The following is a 27,841-nucleotide window of genomic DNA, read 5'->3' on the forward strand; positions in this document are numbered from 1 at the left end:
TAAGCAACTGTTAAAAAGTATATAAGCCTCCTGATTTTGCTCTTGGGGGGGGACCCTTTCCAAGTGCTTGGGAAATCCATGTCACTTTGGAATCCCCCCTACAGCTGTAGTTTCTTTTGAATAAAAGCTTCTGCTGACCTGACCCAAAAGTATGCTGCGTGTGTTTCCACGACAATAGGAACCTGCTTTCACTGCTGTAGTTTACCATTTATAGTCCTCGTACTGTAGTTATTATGAAACAATTCTTTCTGGGATATAAAAACATACAAGAATAATGAAAAATACTTCATGGCATTTATAGATCCATTCATTCTTCCCCTTTTCCTTATTGTAATTGATGACTCTATTTCTATGCGATATTAGTACTGCATTTTGTGCTGCACTAGTATGTTCTATCCATCTCTGTTCAGCCTGTCATTTGACTTATCTATTTGCCAGGCAGCTTTAGACTCATTTTCCATCAGAACGTGTTAGTCACAGCACTTCAGAGTCACGGGGAAGGCAGCCAGGGTTCAGGAACACAAATTACTCTGCTGTTAACATCACCCATGGTGGGTTGTTAAAGAATGAAGTTTGAGAAATGATGCTGTGGATAATTCTCTCCAGTGCTCTTCTATACGTGTCAGGTTCTGCTCTGCATTACAACAGGGCAATCATTTAGAAGTCAAAGGGGCTGAACTGTTGTAACTGACACCTGATTTGGTGTCATTTTCTACAATGGAGAGGAACCTATTTCATGAAGTTGCTTTCCAGGGAAGTGGAGTCTGGCTTAATAGTACAAGCTTTGGATGGCACCTAATGATACCCTGAAGTAATCTTTATAAACCTACCTTTTATACAATAGAACAACAGGAACATGGCAGGAAGAGAGGACGAGAGCCATACATAGAGGCAGCCAGATCTATTTAGGCATCTTGGTGGGAGGTAATGGTCAACACAGCTGCTATGCAGTGCCTAGTGTGACCACATGTACAGCCAGGGGGCACAATAGGGGGCTGCTAATTCCCTGGCCTCATTTTATAGACATTAGGGCTGGAAGGGACTTTGTAAGATCATTGGGTCCAGCCCCCTGCCCAAGGGGCAGGAAGTCAGCTAGGGTCAAAGGATCTCAGCAAGATAAACGTCCAAATGTTTCGTGAAAGTGTCCAGAGTAGATGCTTACACCACCTCTGGGGGGAATCTGTTCCAGGCCTTGGGGGCTCGGACAGTAAAGAAGTTTTTCCTTATGTCCAGTCTAAAAAGGTCTTACAGGAGTTTGTGCCTGTTGGACCTTGTCTTCCCTTTGAGTGCTCTGGTGAACAGGCATTCCCCCAGATCCTGATGCCACACCCCTTATGTACTTATAGGCTGCCACCAAGTCACCCCTGAGCCTGCATTCTCCAGGTTGAAGAGTCCCATAGCTCACAATGTCTCTTCATAAGGCCTGTTCTCTTGCCCTCTGATCATGCACTTGGCTCTCCTCTATACTCTTTCAAGCTTCTCCATGTCCTTCCTGAATTGTGCAGCCCCGAACTGGATGCAGTACTCCAGCTGGGGCCTCACTAAGGCCGAGTACAGCTGAAGGATGACATCCTGGGTCTTGCTTGAGATGCATCGGTAGATGCAAGCCAGAGTTTTGTTCACTTTGCCAGCTGTGGTATCACACTGGTGGCTCATATTTATCTTGTAGTCAATCATGACCCCCATGTCTCTTTTGGTCATGGTGCTAGCAAGCTCCACATGCAGCGAGATCCTCATGCAGTGCTCCACACCTCTCTCCCACTTCCTAGTGCACTCAGCTGACACTGGAGCTCAGAGACAGCTGAGCATGCATTGGGGGGACAAAAAGGAAAAGGTGGGGAAGAAGGAGGGGGATGTCTCATTTTGAGCAAAACCTCTCAAAGTATATGGCAGAGCTTCATATAACTGAAGCAGAGGTTATATCTGAACAACCCCCATTATTGTTAGAGAACACATTCCTTATTGACTAATAAGTGAATCAATAGGCTCCCTTTATTATGTAGGCAAATAGCAATTTACAGGCTTTGATTGTTTATACTGTCTGAAATCCGTATCTTAGCAGTAACGAGTGAATAGTAGAGCTGGGAACAGATCAATACACAGCCAAGCATTTTCTATGAAGGGAGATGGAGAAAAGAATCAAGATGGTGATGGGCTTGGTTTCAAAATCTTTCCTTTTTACCCTCCTACATTGTAGGAGATCACGGCTGCTGGCTTTTCCAGATCTGCAGACTGCCTTTGGCTCGTCCCATGAACAACCGACTGTACCCCTTCAAGGCTGAGATTTTTCAGGTATGCCTAACTCTGCTTCCAGTGCCATCAGTGGCAAAGTCCTCCTGGACATCAGAACTGGGCCCACAATGGTCACATGTGAAGACTCTATCATCCATCATTCAGCCTGCAGTAAGTTGAGAACTCATGTTCCAGAACAAGACTTATTTAGTGCAAAGTGAACATAGCGCCATGTTATTTCCACACACGCAAGAAATACCACGGCCCACTTCATGCTGCATAACAGCTGCCCTTTGCCTGGAAATATAAATTAATTCATGGACCTATTTCCATGCATTTCCTTCTCTTTGTGGGTAAGAAAACAAATGTATTGACTACTCACTCTTGAAGGTTTAAAAAAAGCCTTTGCTGCAGCTGATCAATTGCTAGTGGTTGCAAAGCTTCATGACTGGCATTAATTCAAGAGTCTTGGCTGCTGTTTCACAATTAACCACTTTAGGAGAATGCCATGTGTGGAAACAAACCAGATGTGATCAGATTTTTTTTCCAGTGATTTTAAACTTTGTTCAGAGATTGAAGTAGCAACGGAAATGGTGAGACACTTAAGAATCATTTCCCAGATAGGCCTTTCCAGGTTTTCTTCTACTGCTCATGTTCGTAATTTCAGCACTTTGCCAGCTCCCAACCTGTGCTATGCAGATCCACTGGCAAATGAAATCATGTCCACCTTGTTGCAAGACCAAATTTGGAAGTTTGCAGAATGAATCTTGCTGTTCTAGTCTAATGCTGCTTGGAACAGAGTATTTCACCTCTTGAGTCCTATATTTACCACAGGGACCTTGTGAAGACCTTGATGTTTAGAAGAGGTTGCATCTCCCTGGGATTTATTTTCTAACATTTGTTTCAACTTAAACAACTGCTTACACGGCTTTTCCCTCCTCCTATTCCATTTTTCAGTGGACTTTTGCTGGGCTTGCTTTTCCCCAAGAACTACTTGGTGCTTGTCATGCCCCACTGTTTACATCTTTGCCATAGCTCCACCCTGCTGAGAACTAGCAAAATGTTAATGCAAAAAGGAGATGCCCTGGAGGGTTTTTCTCTTTGCCAAAGCTCCTCGCACCTGCAGCCACATCATGTGCTTGTAATTAGTGGGTTAAATGTTTTAAAATAGAGAACAATGAAACAGCATGCCAAAATATGGCTCATTTGAGACTGAGCACTGGGAGAGCCTGTATCACAGGATGACTGCCAGATAACAACTCTGTACCTATATAACCTAATAAGCCAAATGTTTCCATATTTTGATATTCCCTTTGCCTGCTGAAAGCATTAGCCTTCTGTATAGCATAAAGAGTCCCTTACATTCGCTGTAATAAGCTCACTGCAAATACCTCAGATGAGAGAGAATAACTAAAGCACTTCAGCCACAGACATTGAAGCACCATAATACAATGTCCCCATGTATCCCTTAGTAATTAAAAAATCCTCATCATATTATATATAGTCTGTACATATCAAAGTTGATAGCTGGAAGTGGGGAGAAGTGCACATAGCAAACAGAAGCATTTGAGAAGGATTGCCTGCATGGAATGAATGTGTTTTTTATCATTATAACATGGGCATTTAACATCTCTCTTTCTCTGACTTGTAGGTGAAATCAGCTGAATAGCTGGTAGACAACGTGCTTGGCTGTTGCCAGGATATAATGTACACTGCATTTCCAATGCTAGGCCCAGTATTAACTCTTACCTTGGCTGTGATAGAGTCTTTGTTTTCCTGCATGTTAGAAATGGCTTCTGAGATCCTTGTGTGAATGGTACCAATTACAGTGTCTACGTTGGATGGTCCATCAAATCGATCAGCCACCAGCAGCATTGAATCTAGCAGAAGACGACAGAGACATCTTTTAAGCGTACACTTTACAAATCAAAGGATAATGGTGCTTCAAATTTATATATCGTCATACTGATGGAATCAGATATTTTTCTCTCAGTAGATGAGACTGTTGAAGGATATCTTCCAGATGTTTGCTGAAAGTACACATGCCTTTGGAAAAAACAGTCTCCCTTTCCCTTGTAATCTGGCAGCATTCAGATAGGCCTCTTCTATCCAATAGTGCACCGGTAAAACACCCTTAGTGCCATTTGAACAAGATGAACTATAGAAACCCCTTTAAGACATGAGAAAGAAATAGCTGCAACAAACTCTCTTTGCAGACTGGCAATACAGAATGACAAGAGACCCCTGGCAAGGTACAGAGAGGGAAATCTGTGCATAAATTGGAAACAGCATCCTGGGATCTAACCCTTACTACCTTGCATTCAAGTTTTAATAAAGGGCTGTACTGTACAGGGAATTGGAGATGCTAGATTTAGCAAAAATGCCAATAGAGGGGTAATGGAACAGGTGTCTGGTATGCCAAGGAAGGAGAATAAAAAATTGCTCCTAGTGAAAATTTCCTACATACCACTTAGGACAGGACAGATCTGACAAAGCAAAACATGGCTCATAAGGGAACTGTCAGTGCCAAATCCAGAGTAGTAGAGCAAAAGGAATGCACCTAACCTGGAAAAAGGAAATGTAGGGTGGGTGAAAGGTGCCAACTGTTCTCAACTCTCACTGACTGCTGAGGTTTGCAAGGTCCAGTGTTGATGAGACTCAGGAACAGAACAGCATTTGGCCCTCTTCAAGAAGTTACTTACTAAGCATGTGCCTTAGGCATGGTGCATTTTGCTGACAAAATGTAATAAGCCAAGTTTTTCAGCAATACAATTAGTTTTGGAATGGAGACTTAAGATGGAAGGAAATTTTCTAAGCATTCATTGCAAAAGAGGATAAGGAAACTGTGTCCATCCAGGCTGATGTGCTTAATGCCTAGGGAGATTTAACACAACCAAGATCTCAGGGCCACATCCAAACATGGTTTCAGGCACTTAAAAGTGGGATGTAGACAAAATCCAGGTGGGTACGCCTAAAATTACAACCTTGAAAATCTGTTCTCAGCTGCTGTCTAAACCCAGAGGTACTGAAACCTCCAGGGGTGACACTGCTTTTTGCATGTATGTTCTCTGGGGACCAAAAGCATAACAGTTTTAACAGGACTGAGCAGCTCAGGAAGCTCATATGTAAGCCAAATGGGGGCAGAAAGGAGATGTTCTGTCATCTACATCCCCTGAGGTACTCAGTCCAGTAGACATTCTCAGGGCTCACCTATTATATTCCCAAAACACAATGGTAGCTCCCATTTTAAAACATAACATATTTGGACTCCCTGATGACCTGCCTGCTACAAGTTGTTATTGCTCTTTCCAGTACGGAGAGGGGGATATTCTGAGGCTCTTACCCAAAAAAGCTATAATTTCCTCCACTGGGACTAAGCAATTCTCTCTCAGTTCTTACTCACAGCAACACGGCATTGGAGGTCTCGCAGAAGATGGTGTGATGTGATGTAAAGACTTACTCAGCGGGAATCTGGGCTGCCAGCATTATTCATGAACAATGAAGCTAAAAGCAAATTATGCAGGTCAGCTCACCAAGTGCCAGTCAAACTTCTACATCACACTATACCATCAAGTTGTCTGTGAGCAAGGTGCTATGGTGCAGTAACAAAAGGAAGTACTAAATGACTAAGAAAGTACGAAGTGACAGCGCAGTAACAACAGCGTTGTACGGGCATGTGTGCATGCGCCCTGTTTCTATCACTTTGGTGACAGCTATAATGGTCTACATGATTGACAAGTATTTATTTCTCTGTACTACATTTTAGAACATTAACCACTACAGTTGCACTCAGAAAAGAACAGGTAGAACAGCATGTAATACGCTTTTTAGAAATCATTTTAGTTTCAGTGCAAAACCCAATTAAGTTAATGGAAAGACTCCCAGTGATTTAAATGGTCTTTTATTGAGGCTCTTTCAGTCTCCAAAAATCTGACTGTTTATATTGTAGTAGCTCTTAGAAGCCAATCAGGGATCCCGAACTGCATTAGGGGCCAGATCTCAAAGTGGATCTGGGTGAAGTTAGAGTAATCAAAATAAGATGTGCTCTACTCTTAGCCAAGGTTAACAAACAGCTTCTTGTGCAGGCCTTTAGTATGGAATTTAGCAGCATATAAAAGTCACAGCCTTGAAGCATTTATTACTTATTTTCATCAAATTAAAATAAAAAATGGTTTGCTGTTTAATTTGAACAAGAACAGAATAAGTATGCAGTTTCCAAGTTAAAAAGCTTTTGTGTGTGTGTGTGTGTGTGTGTGTGTGTGTGTAATAAAGCCTTATGACTGCTTCATTTTAAAATGTTAAACATGTCACACAACAGTGTAACTGCCTCTTCATATTCTGAAAAAAAATCCCACAATACTACAAGTCTGCTGTTTAACTGCTACCATTAAAAAATAGTAACACACTTTCCAGAACCGTTTTTTCATGTATTTTAGCTTGAGGATGTACTGAGGATATGATACATATCAGTAAATGAAAGGGGATTTCAAGAATGTTTGACAATATTCAATCCATTAGTTAGTCTTAGCATATCTCCCTCTATTTGCCCTAATCTTATTTGCCAAAATAAACACTGTAGCCATGTCAACATCATTAAAAACTCCTCTCCAGGGATCTGGATTTTCCACTTGCCAAGGGAAAATGCAGTAAAACCTGGATTTTCTCTTTTTAAGGAGAAAAACCCATATTTTCTCCTATAAAGGAGAAAAATGCAGAAAACAGTGAGTTTCCCCTTGCAGGCTGGCAGAGTTCCAGCTTGCAAGGAGTTGGGGGGGTCAGAAGGGGGGCGGTGACCAATCAGGCCGGAGGCGCCGTGTGCATGTACATATGCACATGGCAGCCAAGCAGCCTGGAGAGTAGCTCTCCACAGGCAAGCTTAGCAGACGCAGGGGCAGAGGGAAGGGGGAAACTGAGAGAAACTGAGGTTCCCATAGTGAGGGAGGGAGGAAGTTAGGCAAGGCTGGGGCTGGGCCTGGCAGCCTGGGCAGCATATGAGGCTTGGGGCCAGAATGCGTGGCTGCAGGGCTCGGGTGGGAGTAGGATGGAGCTGCACATGGCTTGTCCATGGGGCGGTGGGGAAGGCTGGCTCCCCACCACTGTGCGCATTCCTGGGGAAGGCATGGGGGGCAAGTGCCCCCCAGACTTGTGTCCAGGGCAGGGGTGGGCTGCCCACTGCAGGCTCAGGCCCCCCACACTGCTGCCCTCCCCCTGGGCCTCCAAAACCTGGTGGGTGGAAGCTGGTGCAGCAGGGCTGAGCAGGGCAGGGAAGCTCAGTGCTGCTGCTGGGAGCTCTGCACCTCCCTGGCGAGGCACCTCTGACCTGCCCAGCAACATCGGGGTGGCAGAGTGGAATTGTGCCCTTTACTGATGCTGAGTGAACAGGGGATGCCTCATCCTGGTGGTGCAGGGCTCCTGGCACCAGCACCGAGCTTCTCCCCCAGCTCTGCTCTGCTGTGCTGGGTCCCATCTGCCAGGCTGCAGATGCCCCAGGGGGTGGGCAGCAGGGCAGGAAAGCCCTGCAGCAGGCAGCCCACATCTGCACCCACCCCCCAGGCTCCATTCTGGCCATGCCACCCACAGAGGAGGGGGAGCCAGGCTCCACACTCTACTGCCTCCCATGGGTGGCTGCCAGGGTTCAGGTGCTGCAAACCTGGGTCCCTGACCCCGCACCTTTGGCAGCTGGGGGCCCCCTCTGGCAGGGCTGTGGGGAGGAAGGGGGCTGTAGGTGGGGAGTAAGGGGTGCCAGCAAGGCTCAGGGGGATGCGGATGGGGAGTGAGGGGTATGGTTACCATACATCCAGGTTTTCCTGGACATATCCTCTTTTTTGACGCCTTGTCCTCCGTCCGGGCGGGTTTTTAAAATGCAAGCAAATGTCTGGGTTTCTGTTTTGCTTCTGCTTTTGCTTGGGGATGGGGGCAATGGGGGAAAGTTGATTGGCTGTCGGGAGATCATGTGTTCTGTGTGCAAGCTCCGGCAGCTGCTGGCAGGTGAGAGAGTGAGTGTGCGCATAAGCTGTGTGGGCAGCAGGCCTGGGAGACAGCAGGGGACTGCGGGCTGGGAGTGCACAGCACTGGCAGAGCTGGGGGGAGCAGGGGGCTGCATGTCGAGAGTGAGGGGCACCAGCAGGGCTGGGGAGCTGTAGCTGGGGAGTGAGGGGCACCAGCACAGCCCAGGGGAGTTTGGGTGGGGAGTGAAGGGCACTGGCAGGACCCAGGGGGCTGCGGATTGGGAGTGAGAGGTGCCAGCAAGTCTGTGGGGGGGCTGTGAGTCAGGAGTGTGAAGCACTGGGAGGCCCAGGGGCCTGTGCATGGGGAGTGAGGGGCACCAGTTGAGCCCAGGGGGCTGTGGGTGGGGAGTGAGGGGCACCAGAGGGATGGGGGGGTAGGGAGTGAGGGGCGTCAGGGGGCTGGGGAGCTGTGGGTCCTGGTGTGCAAAGGGGGCATGGGGACCACTGATTTTCAATGATAAATAACCAAAAATCAAATGCCATAATATATAAGTATTTAGAATTTATTTTAGTATAGTGATTGAGGCACTGATTGGTTTCCAAATTACTTTAAAATTGTAAGCATATCAATAAAACATTGTGTTCATGTGATACCTATATATATAGTGGCATTTTATTTTAATCACGGAAAAGTGTGGATTTGGGGGGGAGGGGGGGTAATCAGAGAGTTGGTGATTTTTAAACAGAGAAAACCAGGATCCTGGCTCATTTCTAACTAGAAACAATGGATGCAGAGTCTTAGTGAATTTCCACCCTTGGTTTAATGACCTTGCTATGGGACTTGTTTGAATGATGACCTTTGACATTCCAGTGTGCAAGTATAATTTGAATACAGATCTGATTTACTCCTAATGGTTGGCTTCTGTCAGAAACAGTGTCTCTTGGGCAAAAAGAACCTGGACGAAATGCAGAATGCATACAGAAATGCCTCTATCAATCAATCAGACTTGCATGCTGACCTTTCAAGAGTGGCAGCTGATCATTCTGCCAAGATGAGATGGAAAGCAATGACAGGTAACAACTGGTTTCTTATTGTTAGAAAGACCAATGCATGATCAAACTCAGGGTTCAATCTCATGAAATAGAGGGCTTTCCTCCCTCCTGCCCTTTAACCAGATTCACTAAACATTCTCATGGGACACATTTCCACTGAGTTGTGGTAACCTCCCGTTCAGTTCATTAGACATGAAAGCTAATATGCAACAAGGATAGCAGCTGGCTGATCAACACATGTAACAAGTGCCTCAGTCTGCAGTATGTTTACTCTGCAGCACCCTCCTGAAATGAGAAGACACAATCTATTGGCTTTGACAGAGTTTTATATTAAAAAAAATCCAGGCATACCGAGTAGGATGACAGCTGAATTGTTACACTAGGACACTTGCTGGAGAGTTCTAAAAGAAATACAGCTCTGTATTGTGAAAAGAAGGAAGTAAAAGTCCAGTTAATTTGTGTTGCAATATCTTATATTTTCAACATATAATTATAAAATAATCCTATAATTTCAACATTCAAAGATTATAGGAAAGATCTTAATCACAAAAGCACAAAGTATGCTACACCAGTGGACCCCCAAGGTGGAACCACGATGGATAACAAAGACCTTTACTTCTCTAACTTGCCCTATTTTGTTACAAGTCCAGAAGCTCAGAGAGTGTGTGGGAAGCCCCCTAGATCTGCAGGAAAAATGAAACTCCGGACAGTGGTCCAAGTAAGCAGCATTCACTGCAGGAGCAAAATCTTAGCATGTAGGCAACTCCCCATATGTTCAGAAAGCAGAGAGAGATGGTAACTAGAGGGTCCCAAAGAGGAGTTGGGTGCCCAAGCATGACAGCATGACCTATGCAGAGACTGTCAGATTGAACTGCGTACTCCTTGCTTCTTGTAGATGTAGGCAAGACTCATCATGCTATTTTAAATAGATTTTTTATAATTTAACTACAAACAGGAGAGTTGAATCTTGTTGAAAGCAGAAAGTTTAAAGCACATTGCCAAAAAAACCCATTAACTACGGCTCTTACAGCTTTGTGAGGTCTCACAGTCACCTGGGACTCCATGTTGACCTCAGGGCACCAAAGCCAAAGCTAGCAGTAATTAAAATCAGTTTGCATACGAATTAAGATGCTGAGAACCCATGAGCAACTAAAATGAAGACTCTATAGTTATATACCAGAATACTGCCATGATGTGGCTGAACTGTACAGACACATTACAAGCATTCTAAGACTTTTCCACCAAACAGAAAACCAGAAATGTGGTGCCTCTGTAGGTAATATAACTGATGGCTTCACATAGTCATATTGCGGTATTTGAGGAACCATTGAGCTCAAGTGACCCAGCTGCAAAAGGAGTCTATTCAAAACCACAAAAACAACAGCGTGGCCTAACAGTGAAATAGTCAAAGGAAGGCCATAAGCCTTCTCTGAACCTCTGACCCATATGTCTGAACTCAGGCCAGTCACAGGACATCATCAGGCCTCAAGTCACCACAGAACTCAACCTGTCAATGGAGGAAGGAGTCACTGAAGACATCGCTCTATTCTGTCAAAGCAAACCAAGCTGTCAGACTACACAGTATCTTTCATTAGACCAGTTACATAGTTGGGAGAGATGCTATCCAAACTTCTGGGCACAAAATGTTCCTTGCATATTCCATGAACATCACAGCCATACCAGGGCTACCACCCTACTAGACTATCAAGTGTCCTTCAAGCTGGAGGTACCTAGGGTACTTCTCATTAAGTCCTTTGGCTGCACTGTCAGGATATAGTTACCTACTAGAATGACTGGCTCAGTTCTGTATATTTGAAGGAAAAAAACAATTTTATTTCTCTCTTGTGTGAGGAGTCAGGAGAACTCTGACCTGCTTTTCTTGAAGGGAGCTAGCTAAAATAGGGCTTCTGAAGGATGTGCTGTTGGGCAGAGCTCTCACTGTCAGACTGACTTATGAGTACCTCAGGTTAAAAAAGTTTTGCGTGTGAAGGGAGTTTTTAGTGTGATGTTTTGTAGGCATAAGACCAGGCAGTGAGAATCTTACTTTTCAGAGAAGCAGAATTACCATGAAAATTATTTTCCTGGGAGAAAGCGGCCTGTCAGGAAGAAGAGCTCTCTTGCTGCACACATACAGGGAGAATTTATTTTAAAAACAGTCTCCTAGGCCTTATGTTAGGTCCTGAAGTTCAATAAATAAGGCCCTTCTGCTATGACATCCATAGTCTATGTTACTTCAGTCCTTTTGCTGCTGGTTTCTTAACTATTACATCTAATAGTTTGTAGATTCAGCTGCTTCCAAATACCAGGAGAGAGGTAACCAGAAGTAGAAGTAATAGGGTCCTTAGGTAACAAGAACCCAAATCAACCAGGACTTTTTCAAGGCAAGATGATCACACCTAGGATCAATTGCAGAGCACAGGGGGAGAATATCATTAGTAAACCAGTCTAGGCCATTCTGCACAAAGATGCTTTCTGGCTTTCCAGTGGTGTGCATAATGGGCACAGTATAGTAACCCATGGTGGAGGTGACACAACAAGCACACATTATCTTTTCATTCACATCTAATTTAGAGCATTAAGGCCAGTCTGTACCAATATTAAAGTGTTTTTGAAATAAAATAAAATAAAATAAAAATTTATTTTGAAATAACTGTTTAGCTAATGGACTGTTAAAAAAGCCTGAATTCCAATTTGTGGGTATTTATTATTATGGTCACATTGTCTATAACCCTCCATCTATCACCATTACATTTCATTTCCCTGGTGACAAACCAGTTGCACAGAAAATAAAAATCTCTTAGATGCACTTGCTCCATGCTCATTCACTACTCTGACCACTTACGTGTAATCAGCTAGTTTACCTGCAGCTGCTGTCCTTGGGCCTATTTGTGAAGGTCAATTAAGAACAGCAGGGGGTTCTCTGACCCCTGCAGGGCTTTATTGCTTCCACTGCCATGTGAAACACAGCTTTCAGTTTCTCCTGTATACTCTCACTTCTCCAAACTCTCCTAATATATGTTTCATCACAGGCCCTCTAGAAATACAAATTATCTGAAAGCTTGTCTAAATTTATCTCAACTACAAGAACTGCAAGAAATCCTTGCCACGCACCTAATTTCTGGAGCATCATAGCTACAACATCACTCTTACACTAACATATATAAAGATATCCTAAGTATATTATTAAGAGACACTGTGGGTTGGCGAGAAGCCTAATGATTGGGTGAAATTCTGCAGTTCAAGTTATGCAAGAAATGAGACTCGATGACCATAATGGTCATTCCTGGCATTAAAATCTATGAGCCACTACATATGCTGTGACAGCTGAAAATTATGTCTGTGTGATAAGATACTTCCTGAAGGCTCTATGAAGATTAGACCAAGTGTTTTTCTGTAATTTGTTTAGATATTAAGCTATATGTTGTTGCTAAGAGCCTAATTAAAGTCAAAGATGTAGTAAAGCCCTGTATAAAGTAAGGCCTAGTAAATTTAGCAAAGCCTTGAAGTAGTAAGGCCCTGTGGCATAGTTAAAATTAACTTTATCAAAAGAATGCAAGGCTTGTACTGCTATTGGTCAGTCTAAGGACAGTTGAATAAAAAGAATCTGAATGGCTGTAATTTATCAGCACAGCTCAGAAATTATAAATTGGCTGGCACATTTGGAAATCATTTAGAAGGAAGATGTGGCTCTGTGAAAGAAGTACTGATTTAAGATTACCTGCTGGCCTGGATGAGTGGGCCCATGGACCTCGAGGAGCCCAAGGTCCTTCCCAGTACCCCTCAGTCAGTGCTGATCGGGGACGCCTGACTTCGCTGAGCTTTGTGGAAAGAGAAACTTGTTGTACATCAGGCATCAGAGGGGACTGCCGATAAGTTGCCAATGTGAATTATTATTGTCTGTCTGTTGTTTTGTTATCTGTGCGTAGTCGTGCTTTTGTTAAGTCAATAAACCTTTCTTACCTTTCTATCCCCGACCATACTCTCAATCCTGAACCCTCTGCTGGCAGCTGGGAGAATATGCATACTTCCTTTGTCACAAACAGACTTGTCAGCTCCACAAAGTAATGGATAAAAATGCAGGTTCTCCCCTTACTTAGTCTCTTAGTTTTCATGTTGAACAGGTGGTTTGCTAGGTTCCTGAAGTTTGTTTTCTGCTACGCTTCCCTTGACATCGATATTTAAATATAAAGCAAATCACGCTTCCTTAGAATACAAGTTTGATTGACCCAAGCACCCTACTCTACTCCACTTAAAAAAACCCAAATAAAAGGAACATTGTCAGGTTAAGAATACCTCATTCTGACCCCACGGTTCTCCTTCTTGTAGAAACAATTTTGTTACTTTGTACTTCCACAGCAATTTTCACTGGAAGATCACAAAGGCTTCTCCAACTTGGGAGAGTTCAGCCTTGATACTTGTGATACCACTCAATCAGAATAAAGGTGGTATGATCTGGCCCTAAGCCTCAAGCGACAGGACAGAAGGGAAACCATCAGAGTCAAATTTCAGTAATTTAATCTTGACAATGCCTCTGTAAAAGGCTTCAGGAGTCATTCCACCATGTGTGAGTAATAAACCCAAATGGTGCTATACTGATTAACAAACCCCCTAATTTCTGCCTCTTTAGGCTGTCTCTTGGCTGGCAGCCTGGCAGGAACACCACTATCTTTTCCATTTAAACAGAGTGAAACAACTTCTAATTCCTTCTACAATCAAGGACAGAGAAGGTTTAGTGTAACAAGAACTTGTCAACTGTTTTTTCACTCTCCAGGCCCTGCCTCCAAAACAGAAGTGTGGCCATGAGCCTGGGAGTGGGGAAGAAGGAAGGTACCATATGCTCAGTGGTTTTACTAGTAGGGAACTGGACCTTCTTACCAATCAGGTTCCTCCACTCGGTGTCCAAGTCAGCCTGATTGGCCAGGCAGCCCTTCATGACGTTACGGCAGTAGTTGTTGCATGGCTTCACGCTAGACATGCCCCGGCAATGTGGGCAGTACACCAGCTTCATGATGGCCCGAGTGCACTCATGGCCAAGGGAAACCTGAAAGAGGTGGAAGTACAATTAGTACACATGTAAAAAAGTGAAAAGCTGCGACAAGACAGGCCAATGTACAGTATGACATTTAACAGCTTGGTATGATAGATTAAATTACTCGAAGACAAATTAATCCTCATACTCATAAGTTATAACCTACCTAAAACATGCTGTGATCTGGTAGAAAGGACTCTGGCTGGGAGTCAAGAAACGCAGGTTTTGTTCCTGGCTCTGTTACTGTGAGGCTTTAGAGAAGTCACTGCATCTTCCCTTGCCTCTTTTTATTTTCTCTGTCAGGCTTGTCTGTTTGGACAGTAAGCTCTTCAAGACAGACCCTACCTCTCACTGTGTGAAGGTGCCGTGCCTACCACAACATGGTCCTGAACATGACTGGTGGTATTACATGCCACCACATCACAAAAAATAAAAGCAAGAGAGAGTGGCAGCAGCAGCAAATTATGCAGAGATAAAAAATACTTGGGAATGGAGTGGAACAAACACATTAAAGAGAATGTTAAATGACACTATTACTGAATTCTGATTCATTTAGCAAAATTCACAGAATATGTTTTTTGAAACTGCAGGACTTAAGGAACAAATAGGAATCTAATAGTGCTACTAGTTCATCTGCTTAGCTCACAATTCAGAGCCTTGCTGACAGCCAGTTTTACTAACCCGATTTTCTCTTCCATTTATATTTTTTCTGAGGTTGAGCTTTTGATTTGAACATCCAGCAATGCAGATTCTCACAAGTGTGCCTGTCAGAAACTTATCTTAGGCATGCTCCTTCTGAGCAGCCTGTTGCCTCTTGGGCAAGGATGAACTAGAAGTATTTGGTTGGTATCACTGAGAAGGAATGGGTGGTAGGTGATGGCTTCACAAAGATGAACAAACAGTGAAGCCTTAACACCATTGAAAATGTGCTGAAAATGCCCACAAAGATGGGGCATTCAAGGGTTTAGAGAAATTGCTCCTCAACAGGGGTTTTATGAGCCCCATGGATAAATACCCTTTGGCAGGGAGAGCTGCAAAGCATCCAAGCTGAGGAGAAATTTGGTGGGGGAGGGAAACCCTGGAGGTGAAGTTTGGGGCAGCACCAGAATAAGATGCTCCTGGGAGTTGTCCCCCCCACATTCCTGGCTAAGGAACTGACCAAACAGACTGCTCCAGTACTGTAACTATCCTAATCATTTTGGGGTGCGATACGTATTTGTAATTTCCTTGCCATTCTTCAGAGGTGGTATTTTTCCATATGGTTGTGTGTCCCTCTTTTTTTTTTTTTTTTTTAAGACTGTCAAGCAGTTTAGCATTCCTGAGACACCCTGGAGTGGCAAACTAGCTTGTGAGAGTGACAGATGGGGAAATGCTCTGTGTGGAAAGAAATCCAAGTCTCAAGATGCAGTTGCAAGTCAGCTATTTCCCCCTCTGCCCATAAATTATGAAAAATACTTTGAACAGTATCCTTTTAAACTTGTGGTGGTGTAAGAATAATCAATACTGAGGTAACTTCAGAAGAGTGAGAGCATGCTGAGCAGACTGTCAGAGGTTAAGAGATGAAATCCCTGAGGTTCCTCTTCTTTAAACTCTCTTCAGCATAGCCTTTTACTTTCAATAAGCCTTGAAGAGGTGGTCTCCAGCCCTTATTTTGCAAGAATGAATTCAGTGGATCTGATCAGAAGTCCTCCTACTGCTCAGGTACTTCATAGACATTAAGGTCTACTTTGCATTTTAAAAGTAAGTCAGAAACTGGAGTTTCCACTTCTTCATTTGCCACCGAATGGAGATGCCAAACCTAGTGGAGAGCTAACAGGACAATGCAGCAATTCTTTTCCTGCATGCACAAAACAAACAGAAAACAAGACCTAATGCTCTAACCTCTGTCAGATAAAAGCGGACACCACCCTGCCACAGAGAGTAAGATCCCAGCCTCAAAGAAAATTCCAAAAGTTTCCAGGCTTTACTCTCTTTTTCAAAAGAGCATCTTCTTCTATTATGAGGCAAATGCACACAAACAGAACAAAATGCATAAAATGAGCGCACGCCCTTTTCAAATCCTGACTACAAAACACTAAATGCATGTTTAATGCCTGGGATTAAATTGCTTAAAAATTGTAATGTTCTCTTTCTGCAAGTAGGGGGAGCTTTTACCCTGCTGAAATCAGTTAGGTAAGCAAAACCATTCAGCAACAAAAACCAAAACCCCACCGGCCACATAAGTAACCTAAAAGAACAACAAGTTACATTGAGAATGTTACTTAAAATGCTAGATTTTCTTTGGATCCCAAGGTCTCCAGGAGCTTCACTGAATGGTAACTCAGGGGACAAAAATTAAGAGCTCATGTTATATAAATGCACACTATAAATAGGCTAACACCTGTCAGAAACAGACTGTTCAATTTGAAATACTGGAAGGGCAATCTGGAAAAGAGTTGCTACTCATTTTCCTCTACACAGTCTTTATGAACCAGAGGTGCACTGTGAGACACCAGCAGAAGAATGCAACTAGCGCAAGCAATCATCACAAGGAAGACTTTGTTTTGCTATTTAGCAGGCATTCAATACACTAAACTGTTCTGACTGATTACCTAAAAGCGAGCACACAATATAATAATAATAATAATAAGGTCCAAAGCTGAGCATCAACATGTCTCAGAAGCCAGTGAGTCAGTCAGCTAGGATAAGGGAGGTTCTGAAAATGGGTAATTGCCTAGGGTGACTTCTGAGTCAGTGGGGGCTGCATGCTGCATGGGTCACAGACCCTGGGCCTGTTGCAGGGACTCCCCAGGATCCTAACTGTACAGGCAGTGCAAGCCCCTGCCCTCCCCCCATGCTGCCCTACCACAGAGACCCTGACCACTGCAGCAGCAGGAGCAGGGATCCTTTAAATTAAAGGATTTTTTTTTAAAGTAACTGTAATGCTCATGAAGCCAATGGAAACTGATAGATCACTGTATCCCCTGGGACACTCTAACAGACACAAGAGTAGGCAGTCCATCCTGTGGGTCAGCTTTGGCCCCAGGTCTAGAAATTTGGCAGCAGAGGAACGGTGGCAATTAACACTGCCACTATTCCCCCAACAAATTTTTAGTCCCTGTGGGCCAGATTACATGGTCCTATGCACAGGGCCACAGGCATGATCTGGTGTGGGACATAATCTAACATGAAGAGCTGGGACCACATACTGAGCAAGACCTGCATGGCAGATGAGACCCATGGACTGGATCTGGCCTGTGGACCAACCCCACACCATTCATCCAGCCTGAGGGGTGGGCCAAAAGATTAGGCATCACTGCCAAGGTCTGGAACCAGGAACCAGTCCAATATCAAAGACCAGAAGACAAGTCCAAGATCAGGATGGCAACTGGAGATAAGTATTGATCAGCCTGCAATCAATTGCCACAGGTGGGATTAAGTAGGGCCCTACTGCTTCTTTTAGCTAACCAAGTGGTGCATGGACACAGCCAGTCTGACACACCTGCACTGGCCAATGGAAACTGGGTGGGACTGACTGCTAGGGTTTCTAAGAGTAGGGTAGGATTATGCAGGGGAAGTGGTTCTGTGAAGTTCTCTGTGGACACCTGGTGAAACCATCTCTGTGTGTGAGAAGATAATTTCTACTCCATGCCTACTTGCTTGTATCTGTTTTGGAGTGAGTGACCAACAAGAGTGCAGCTGCCTGCACTGATTTCCTGTGATGTGACACCTATCCTACGGGGCACAAAACAGCTGCTGGATGGCCATAACTTCTACTCACATTCTAAGCCAGGCTAGACTGAAACCATTCCATATTAGGCAAAAACCTGCTAACAGCATCAGTGCTTGCTTACGGTTAACATCTGCCTTTGGTTGGCCATTCCAAATGATGCACCAGGCAGACAGAAAGCTCTCTGAGGTTTCAAGCTGAATTCCTGAGGGTAGGAGAAAAGCCCTGCCTTTACTGCATAACTGAACAAACATGACTTGGATGCTACCAAGAGAAAATTTGTGCACGGCCAATTTGTCATTCTTGGAAAGTGACTTTTTCCACCAGAGGGACACTTTAATATTACGCTGTACAAGGTAGCTTGGAGGCAGTGTTCAGACTGCAGTATACATGTAGGTAAAACCATCCTTCTGCAGTTACCTGTCCTGTGGTTTTCCTCTCTGCTGTGCCTGTTCTTAGTATAAACACATTAGGAGACTCGTTCATGCCACAACTGTTGCTTTTAAAATGACCTTGCCATTAAATCTGTCAGATTCCAAGTGCTCAAATTTGTCTCTGAGCAGCAAGAATTAGTCTCTGCTGGTAGATTTCAGGAGCCTATCGCTCTTTACCCTGCTAATTTATTCAGCATGTTCATCTTCATTTCCTCCCAAACTGACAGGCAGAATGAGTACAGGTATCTAAAATGGGCATCCCTGCAGCTCTATGAGTGAGGATATTCCTTCACAGCCAGATTTCGGCCTCAGAGTTCAATCCATCCAGAAGCCTTCTCAACCTGGAAATACTTCAGTCTAAAGGCTTAGCTGGGCTAAGGTGTTTGACCTAGGCTGGGAGCTCAGTACAGATGAGCAGCTAGATTTAGAGCTCAATTACAGGATTTTTGCAAGATGCCTCTTTGCCGTAAAGGTAGATTTTTAGAAGTTGGTAGCTATTTCATGTGGCTGTTGCTATTGTGATTTGCTACTTAAACTAATAAGCTTTTTACGGGGTATTTAAATATATGGTTCCTTATTTTGACATTTACAAAGGACCACTGGCTTCTTTCTGGCTTCAGTCTTTACTCTGCTGAAGAATCTGAAACTTTAATTTCCCTTGCCACAAAGCTCAAAGGCCTGCTATTCAAAAGTACTGAGCTCCCCTTGCCTTTGCAGCACTTGTGAATATCACTGTACATGTTTACACTGTTTAATCCAGATTCACAAGCCTCACCTGTGGGAACATTGGCTTAAATATTTAATGCCTTCAGCAGCAACCCTTTTGGAACAAACCTTTAGAACAAATCAGTGTGTGAGCTGCAAAAGCAAGCTAGGTGTCAGAGAGATCAGAAGAAAAGCGCTGTGTGGGACAGGAAAATTATGAGAGTAGAGAGACAGAGGAAAGTCAGTATATTAGTAAAATGTCAGTTTAAAGTTACTGATCCAATTAGTGTTTGCTACAGTCCTTTAAAAAAAGGGGAACTCACTTTTTAAAAGTTTTAATTTTTCTCCTATAAGCATCCGGAGAATAAGGAGAGAAAAGTTCTTCAGAATTGTGGGGATGCGGTCAGGAAGGCCAACCACACCTTGTCATGCATCCACAGATGCATCTCAAGCAGGTCCAAGGAGGTGATCCTTCCCCTCTATGCGGCGCTGGTCAGGCCACAGTTGGAGTACTGCATCCAGTTCTGGGCGCTGCACTTCAGGAGGGATGTGGACAGCATTGAGAGGGTCCAGAGGAGGGCCACCCGCATGATCAGGGGGCAGCAGGGCAGGCCCCACGAGGAGAGGCTAAGGGACCTGAACCTGTTCAGCCTCCACAAGAGAAGGCTGAGGGGGGGGATCTAGTGACCTGTTACAAACTAGTCAGAGGGGACCAGCAGGCATTGGGGGAGTCCCTGTTCCCCCGAGCACTACTAGGAGTGACTAGAAATAACAGTCACAAGCTGGCAGAGGGTAGATTCAGACTAGATATCAGGAGGCGCTACTTCACCATCAGGGCGGCTAGGATCTGGAACCAACTTCCCAGCGAAGTGGTGCTGGCTCCTACCCTGGGGGTCTTTAAGAGGAGGTTAGACAAACACCTTGCTGGGGTCGTTTGACCCCAGTACTTTTTCCTGCCATGGCAGGGGGTCGGATTGATGATCTGCTCAGGTCCCTTCCGACCCTACCAACTATGAAACTATGAATTCAGTAATACTGGTATTTTCATTGATTCTATTCATAGTTCCATAGTAGCTAGGGTCAGGAGGGACCTGAACAGATCATCTAGCCTGACCCCCTGCCACAGGCAGGAATGAATGCTGGGTTCACAAGACCCCAGACAGGTGATCGTCCAACCTCCTCTTGAATTTGCCCAAGGTAGGGGCGAGGACCACTTCCCTGGGAAGTTGGTTCCAGATTTTGGCCACTCTAACTGTGAAATATTGCCTTCTGATTTGTAACCTAAACCTATTTTGTCTCAGCATGGACACCAAAGGCCGAACAGACCTAGGGACTGCACTCCTAACTCACCTTAGGGCTCTATCTGTTTTGTCAGTAGAGGATTTCAGGCTCCGAAGCTGGGAATGTAATGACTCTCTCAAGAACTAACTTCACACACATTCAGGTAACAAGCAAGAATTGTACAGTACTCCTTGAGTCTGCTAAACTAGGGAGAAACCTGCTTGTGAATTTTCATAAGGATAATTATTTTAAAATAATGTCTCTATTGTGAGACCTGCTCTGTCTTAATTTCCCTTCCAGTAAAAAAAATATTTTCTCCATATAGACAAGGGGAAAGACACCTAATTAAGCAGTCTCCTACTTCCTTGCTCCTACCTGCCAACCACTAAAAAGGATTTTAAAATGTCACTTGACTTCCTGTTCATCATCTGACTTATCAAACACCTGGTGCCAGCTGAAAACCTAAGAATGCTGAGCTCCCAGCTAATATTTGCAATAATTAATACACTGCTAATCAGAGGCTACTATTAATCACAGATGGCTCAAAATCAGAGGCATGCAAAGTCTTGTATATAAAGTCAAAGCTAACATAATTTGTTCATCTTTAAATCGTCTGGCACAGCATGAAGACAGTACATGACAATAATTGATTTCTCTGAGCACTATCAATCTGGCCCAGCCTGTGCTAGAGTAAAGCCTGCTGAAAATACCTGGCTGCACTCCTGTCAATGACATTTTTATTAAGATGGGAATTTCATTACAATCACTTCGTGAAAGACCAAGTCATCAGGATTCTAAGCCTTTTCTAATGTCAATCGACAACTCAGTCAAGAAAAACAACAACACAACCTTTATACAAGCAAAGGTTTCTAACTTTTTCTCCTCCCACTCTCACGTTTTGTCCTCACCTCTGCAACTCCCCCCTCTCCTCTTTCCCCAACATTTGAACAGAGGCAGGAGTTGCTGCAGGGGTAACAATGCACGCTCTGACACCTCTCCCATTAAAATACGTTCTTACATGTTCTGGGCAAGCAGGTGTGGAGGAATATGCTGGCAGAGATTTGCTATCTTTGAATTTTAATTGAGGAGAACCAAAGATGCACTATCCAGAGGTCACACGGGGGGGGAGGGGGGCATTTTAAGCTGTTTGAACTGTTCAAGTTTTATAGAGGAGAATCATCATATTTACTATGCACATAAAAACCATTATTTACCAATAAACACAGCATTCATACAAACATAAGATCAGGCCATATGTAAAACAACTTTCTTAAAATGTACATATTATATATACAGTGCCAAAAACATTCGTCATAGCTCTGCATAGTGGTGCTGTTTTTTCACCCTCCATCTGAAAGAGGCACATCCTACCCCCATTAAGTTAAGGGGTGGAAACAGATGTCACCTTTGATGTATGTTTTTTATGATTTCACAAATTTTTATGGTGGCACGAAGCAAACGGCTGTCTATGTCCCTTGTTGTGCCACAAAAGCTCCAAATTTGTGGCTGTGAAATAGGTGGCATCAATTCGTGCCACTTCACTATGGCAGATGTCTGTTAGCTTTATGGTCGGAGAGTGTGTCTGCTCATAGCTGCCCAAATTCTCCAGATGCCCTGGGCAGGCATTGCTGGGGCTTGAGGGGCCTGATGCTGCGTGTCCCAGGAACTCCCGCACAGGATTGGGCCCCTCAAGCCCTGGCAGTGCCTACCTGGCTTTCCCCGCTTAGAGTGGTGCCCCTGGGCAATCTCTGAAGCACATCACTAAGGCAATGCGTCCCCCATTGTCCTGTGGGATTCAGCCCCACCCAATGAAGGACAATCAGCAACGTGCGTTTCACTCAGTGAACTGGCTCAGCTGTGGCAGACGCATCCTGCGTCATTTGGCGACATCTGTTTATATCCAAGGAAAGTACTGTCACCAACTGCAAGTGAAACAGGATGACCAATGAATGGCATTTCATTTGTTTGATCTACACTATCCATTTTTAATTTGAAGGCAGGGAACAGTGGCTGTCTTATAGATTTAAGTGTGTTGGTGCCACCCTACCCTGTCTTCTGTCTGTTTTGAGGCAAGCATGACTAACTACTTGTTTCTATTTTCAAGTTTTTGTTTCTCTTACATTTCATTTCAAGGGCCAAATCAGTTCCAAATTCTACTAATCAAGTTCCAAATTTTGACTGAGCAGAGCTCAATCGTTCAAGTCTGAGTAGCTCTACCTCAGAGCAAGTATCCTCCTTCCTAGACCCATTGGTCTGGGGCTTTAGATACTCCCCAAAGCCATAGCAGTCATCTTACCCCTGGAGGCCTTGGGGTTTAGATGACCCTGGTCTTGCTTGCTCCTTGTGAGCAAGCCACAGGGAAAGTGAAAACAGTCCCTTGTTACCACAAAACTGTGCAGTTGAGTTTTCTGCATTTGGGGAAGCTTGCAGGGGTCTGCCTGCCCAGAGTACAAGGGGCAGGCCTTACACACTTATTAGGACAGTTTTTAGTGTTAGACAACTTGCATAATGTTTTGTTAAGGACCTAGTGACCAAAGCTAAACTTAGTGTGATCTTTAATTTGGTTATCATTGGTTAAGAAGTGTCTGGTAAAGTCTAGTTCTTGACAGGTAAGATTCCAGTTTCTTTACATTGTTTCTTCTTAAAAATGCAGGATGGTTACCAGTTAAAATGGCAGGCTGGAAACTGTGGTATTTTAAAATACTTTTTCTTGGAGATAAGCATATGTGACTGAGCAAATTTTACAAGGATTACATCCATAAGAACACACTTCAACTGATTAAGATTGGTATTATGTGCTTACGTTGTTGAATGGTTAACGGAGGTGGGCAGGATTAAGTCTACCAAATTTTATCATCCTACACAGACAGAATTTCCAGCCAGGCAAAATACCTCCATAGGCTTTAGTCTCCCTCTGTTCATGGTTTTCCTTTACCATCAGTGGCAAATGGAGTTTTTTCATAGCACTATGACCTAGAAATTATGCCAAGATGTCAAAAATAGACACACAATAGGTTGTGTCGCTTATCCCCAAAGAATCTGAGCCTATCCTTGTCAACAGTAAATGTATATGGTTAATTATGTGTAATCTTTGTTTAGAAATGCAAATACTGGTATGAGATATTCTTCAGGCATTAATCAGATCTACAAATGCACGTGATAAAACTATGATGAATTTGAGAATAATGTTGAAGTTATTATTAACTTAAAAAGCACATGACATCCTGTTTTCAGTTACCTCATTGGGAATTTTGCTATTGACTTTAGTGGGAATTGCTCCTCTGTGCACAAACCCAAGAAAAAAATGACAACAATATTGATTTTCTGAGAACAAAATTGTAGACAAAGTAGTATTGCGCAATAAATCATTTTAATTAAAACAACCTTCCAGCTGGGTATACAGTAGTTGATTTTAGCAACGATGAGCTAATGCAGGGAAACAGGTGGTTCCCTTATGAAGTGCACTGTTCCACCATAAGCACTGACATTTCAAGAAGGCTGTCAGCAGGTATTATCCTACAATTGTGGTTTATACCAAGAGTTGAACTCTGTGACCAGCTGTGGGTACTTGCCTTTTTATGCCGTGTCCACTGTGAAAAAAAAATGTCTGACCATACTTGACTTTTTTCTCGCTGGGCTGGGACAAAAGTCCTTTAACAAATTCCATGTCATGTCTAGCAAGGAAAAATAATTTAATATTTTGCAATGCTCCTGATATATCCACACAGTGACTAATGCACTGAGGCTTTCTGTCTGAGTTTATAACCAGCACTTGCAAAACAACCAGAAGATCCTTTGTGGAAGAGAGGTGCACATGGAGATAATATAACAGAAAACTGAGAGCACATCATAATTCTCTGCATCCAAAGTGGCATTTGTATTCCTTGTTTCCCCCTCCTGGGCAGCCTCTATGTCAATTACTGGAAATTAATGCGTTTTGCAACCCATTTGCAGAGGGAAGGAAGGATCCAAATTTTTTCAAATATCTCACAATTCAGAAAAGACTCAATTTGGAAGAGCTAAGACAAAAGAGCTCCTTGTCATTTAATGTATTAATATGCTTTGAAGCAAAGAATCATAGAAATGTAAGAATGGAAGGGAGGATCTCTTGAGGTCCCACTTCTTGCACTACCATGGTTCAAGCATAGCTAGACTACATTCAGTATTATCTGAAGTTTAACCATCATGCAATTATAACTCTTTAGAAGATGGGATATAGCAGCAGAACATGCTGGTACCATCTTGCCTCCAGAGGCAAGAACTTGAAAAAAATGAGGATAAAAGGGGTCATTAAAGTTCTTTAAATAAAAAAAAAAAAAAGAGGGGATTTGGTGTCTATGAATTACATGGGACCCTTAAAAAAATCTGTTCAATGTATTACATGGGACCCTTAAAAAAATCTGTTCAATGTCACAGAATCTGGCCCCAGAAAAAAAAAGCAGTGTCCTTTTCTTTTGGGAAGCTGTTATCATTAGCTATGAGAGTTTCCAATACTAACCCATGATTAGACCACATATCTGAACTCAAAGAAACAAGAAAAATCTTCAAAAGAGACTGGACTGTGGATGTTCAAACTTCCTTTATCAAAATCAGCCACTTACAGGGAAGGAGGCAGGGAACATTAGAGACTTAAGTTAGGGTTACAGACAGCCTTCTCTTGGAATCTGAAATGATGTTGTTCTTGACCACAGAAAAGCGTAACTCCTACACACCTAAAATTGGAGCACACAACTCATTTATTCCTGGGAAAGAGGTACAGGGTCTCCATGTAAAAACCAGGACAATGGCTTTAGTGGCTATGGGACTAGGCTCTGTACTTGTTCCTCTTACTCACCACCAAGCACGGGGAGAAAAGGAATTTTCAGGAAGCCACATGCCTATGAAACTCTCTTTCCAACATTGGCTGTGGCATCCCCTATCACATCCCCATCACCCACTATGACAGCCTGCTGGCACTGAAAGATGTATGCAGTCAGTTTGCAAGCTAACCGTTGTCAGTCACATTACACTTTCACCCACTGCAAACACTAGGCCCATGAGGGGAACGATTGGGCCCACTGGCCTTAGGACCTTGAAGAGCTACAGCTGAGTTACAAAACCTTTTCTTTTGAAATGCTGATTTTGAATAGAAAAAAACCACAGCTAACCCCTTTTTCCTTTTGAAGTTTGGCATGAAAGGAAAATGACAATCTGCAGCCCAGCTAGTGCTCCTCAGGCTTCAGCGGCTTTTATGTACATTCTAAAGGCATTTAACACAAGTAAAATAAGCACAAATCTCTCTGGTATCTTTCCTACACCCTCCCCCCCAACTTTGTACTTTCATCAGCATACTGTCAAGGGACCAATGCCTGAGGTTGGTATTCAGGCAACAGAGTCTTTGGAAACATGGGCAAAGGGAGGAGGTATCTTTGGATGGATAACGAGGCCAGCTGATAAATATATGGAGCCAGTTTGGCTCACAACCTATCAGCCCACCAGACTGGTTGATCATGAGCTCAGTTGGTTTGGCAAAGAGCACATGGAAGCTGACCAAAGATAGGCGGCCAGATTCTTTGATGGTCTGTAGTTTCTCTGACTTCTGCATTCGAGCAACATTCCACAAGCGAGAAGAGAGCAGAGAAAGTTGATCAGTGAGAGGGCTAGCTCCACCACACCTTATGCACATTAACCTGAGTTAGGTCCACAGTTGTAAGGGGAAGAGCAGAAAGGGGGACCCGGCTGCAGAACCTACACAGCAGAGCTGGCTTTACCCTCCTTCCTCCCAACTACCCTCCACTTGAAAAAAAGGAACTTGGCTCTTGTCACTATGGGACACTGCATTTGGCAGAGCTTTCTTTGGAGCCAGGAGAAGTCATAAAGTTTGCTGCCAGACTCCATTCTGGGCCGTGTGAAGGGGCTCATAAGAGTTGGTATTTATGTACCACCATCTGGTATTAGGAATGTGGTGTTGCAAGGAAATCAATTGCACAACTCCCCAGTTCCAGAGCAGAGAACTGTTAAACATTAGTCAGTTGGTTTGTCCCAACTTCTGTGTTAACTGCTTATGTGGATGGCTTGAGGGCAGCATCCTATTTCTTTGTACTCTTTCAATAGGAAAAAACTGAGGATTGAAAGATATTATGGGATTAGAATCAGCACAGGGTTTCCAAATAGATGTCTTCTTGCCTTGCAGTGGTGACTGTTGCACATGGCTGTTTGTATTGAACATAAAACGAGAGGAAATCATAGAACAACTGAATTCACAATGAACAACAGAATGGATCTTCCTGACGAGAAGGATAAGATTTTACCATAATTCCTTTGTAGCACAGTTGTTTTCAAAGGCTAGGGACAGACATTCCACATAAACCGGTTTAAGTGATCAGAAACTGGTTTAAACCTGTAACAGAACAGAAGTTCAGTGCACATAAACCAGTTTGAAATGGCTGACATGGGTTTGAGATGAACCTGGTTGAATGTAGTATCAGACTTAACTGATTTGGGTCAAACCGGTTTACACAATGTCTATTCCAGACCCCTTCCTGGTTTAAGTTAAATCAGAGTCCCCCAGCATCCCAGATGCATTTCTGGGCAGGGCTGTGCTCTCTGTTTCAGCCCAGCAGGGCTGGCCCCTCCCCTCTACTCCCTGGCTGCAGCTCCAGCAGAGACTGCAGACACAGCAGGGTCTACCTGGCTTCCTCCTGCTGCCCCACCCCGACTACTTGCTACTCAAGCAGGGATTCCCCCCTCCCCTCTGCCTTACACAGACACCTCTCAGCATTAGCTAGTATACCACATGCTGGCAACGGTCTGTGCTGTGGCAGACAGGACAAAGGCAGACAGCACTGTGTCAGCTTAGGGCTTTTTGGAGCTAACCAACAGGTAGCTGGTAATGTCCCTCCATTCCTTCCTTGGAAACGCTGTTTAGTGTCACAACCCAGTGATTTTGGTGCCTTGGCACGGTGGAATTTTCTTGCCACACGAGAGCCTCTTGCACAGCGAGGGTTTTTGCTGCACAGAAGAACCTCGGTGCAAGAGTGTTCCCGCCAATTTATAGCTTTCTTTGCAGGGTGCATTTCTTCTTTGTAGCACAGAAATGCACGGTGCAGAGAGTTCCCGCTATTCGAATGCAAATTTGTGTCCCGCTATTGGCCAGTGCTAAATTATTCACACGTGGCGGCTAGTAATTGGCTAGCTAGCCGTTTAAAATCCTGTGCAACTTCCGCCTAAGTCGAAGAACTATGAGCACGCTGCAGAGTGCCTCTAAAGAGATCTGACTTGCGGCTAGCTGATCGGTAGACTGATCACCTATCGATCTTTCTTCCCGTCGCCGAGCGCAATCCCAGACGTACCCTTTTCCCGCTGGCTTGATTTGCGGACGGATTAACTGGCTTGGGCCTCGCCAGCTGGAACAACTCACATAGTTGTTCAGACGACCAGACCATCTGCGTCGCAACTACAAGCAGCGTAA

General features: G+C 43.9%; 2 protein-coding genes across 5 annotated transcripts in view; one reads left to right on the forward strand and one right to left on the reverse strand.

Moving 5' to 3' along the window:
- Positions 1 to 3,988, forward strand: part of ANKMY1 (ankyrin repeat and MYND domain containing 1) — an 87,179-nt gene extending 83,191 nt beyond the window's left edge. The window contains exons 16-17 of the mRNA XM_025209822.1: positions 2,198 to 2,292; positions 3,884 to 3,988. Of these exons, the coding sequence (XP_025065607.1) occupies positions 2,198 to 2,292; positions 3,884 to 3,901 (113 nt within the window). The 3' untranslated portion in view covers positions 3,902 to 3,988. The remainder of the gene's footprint in view (positions 1 to 2,197; positions 2,293 to 3,883) is intronic.
- Positions 1 to 27,841, reverse strand: part of GPC1 (glypican 1) — a 276,986-nt gene that overhangs the window by 18,175 nt on the left and 230,970 nt on the right. For all 4 annotated transcript variants that reach the window (XM_025209857.1, XM_025209859.1, XM_025209847.1 and 1 more), the window contains exons 4-5: positions 14,109 to 14,274; positions 3,982 to 4,112 (exon numbers count right to left, since the gene is read on the reverse strand). In XM_025209857.1, the coding sequence (XP_025065642.1) occupies positions 3,982 to 4,112; positions 14,109 to 14,274 (297 nt within the window). The remainder of the gene's footprint in view (positions 1 to 3,981; positions 4,113 to 14,108; positions 14,275 to 27,841) is intronic.

Source organism: Alligator sinensis, unplaced genomic scaffold (genome assembly GCF_000455745.1).
Source record: "Alligator sinensis unplaced genomic scaffold, ASM45574v1 scaffold237_1, whole genome shotgun sequence".
Classification (NCBI taxonomy): domain Eukaryota; kingdom Metazoa; phylum Chordata; order Crocodylia; family Alligatoridae; genus Alligator; species Alligator sinensis.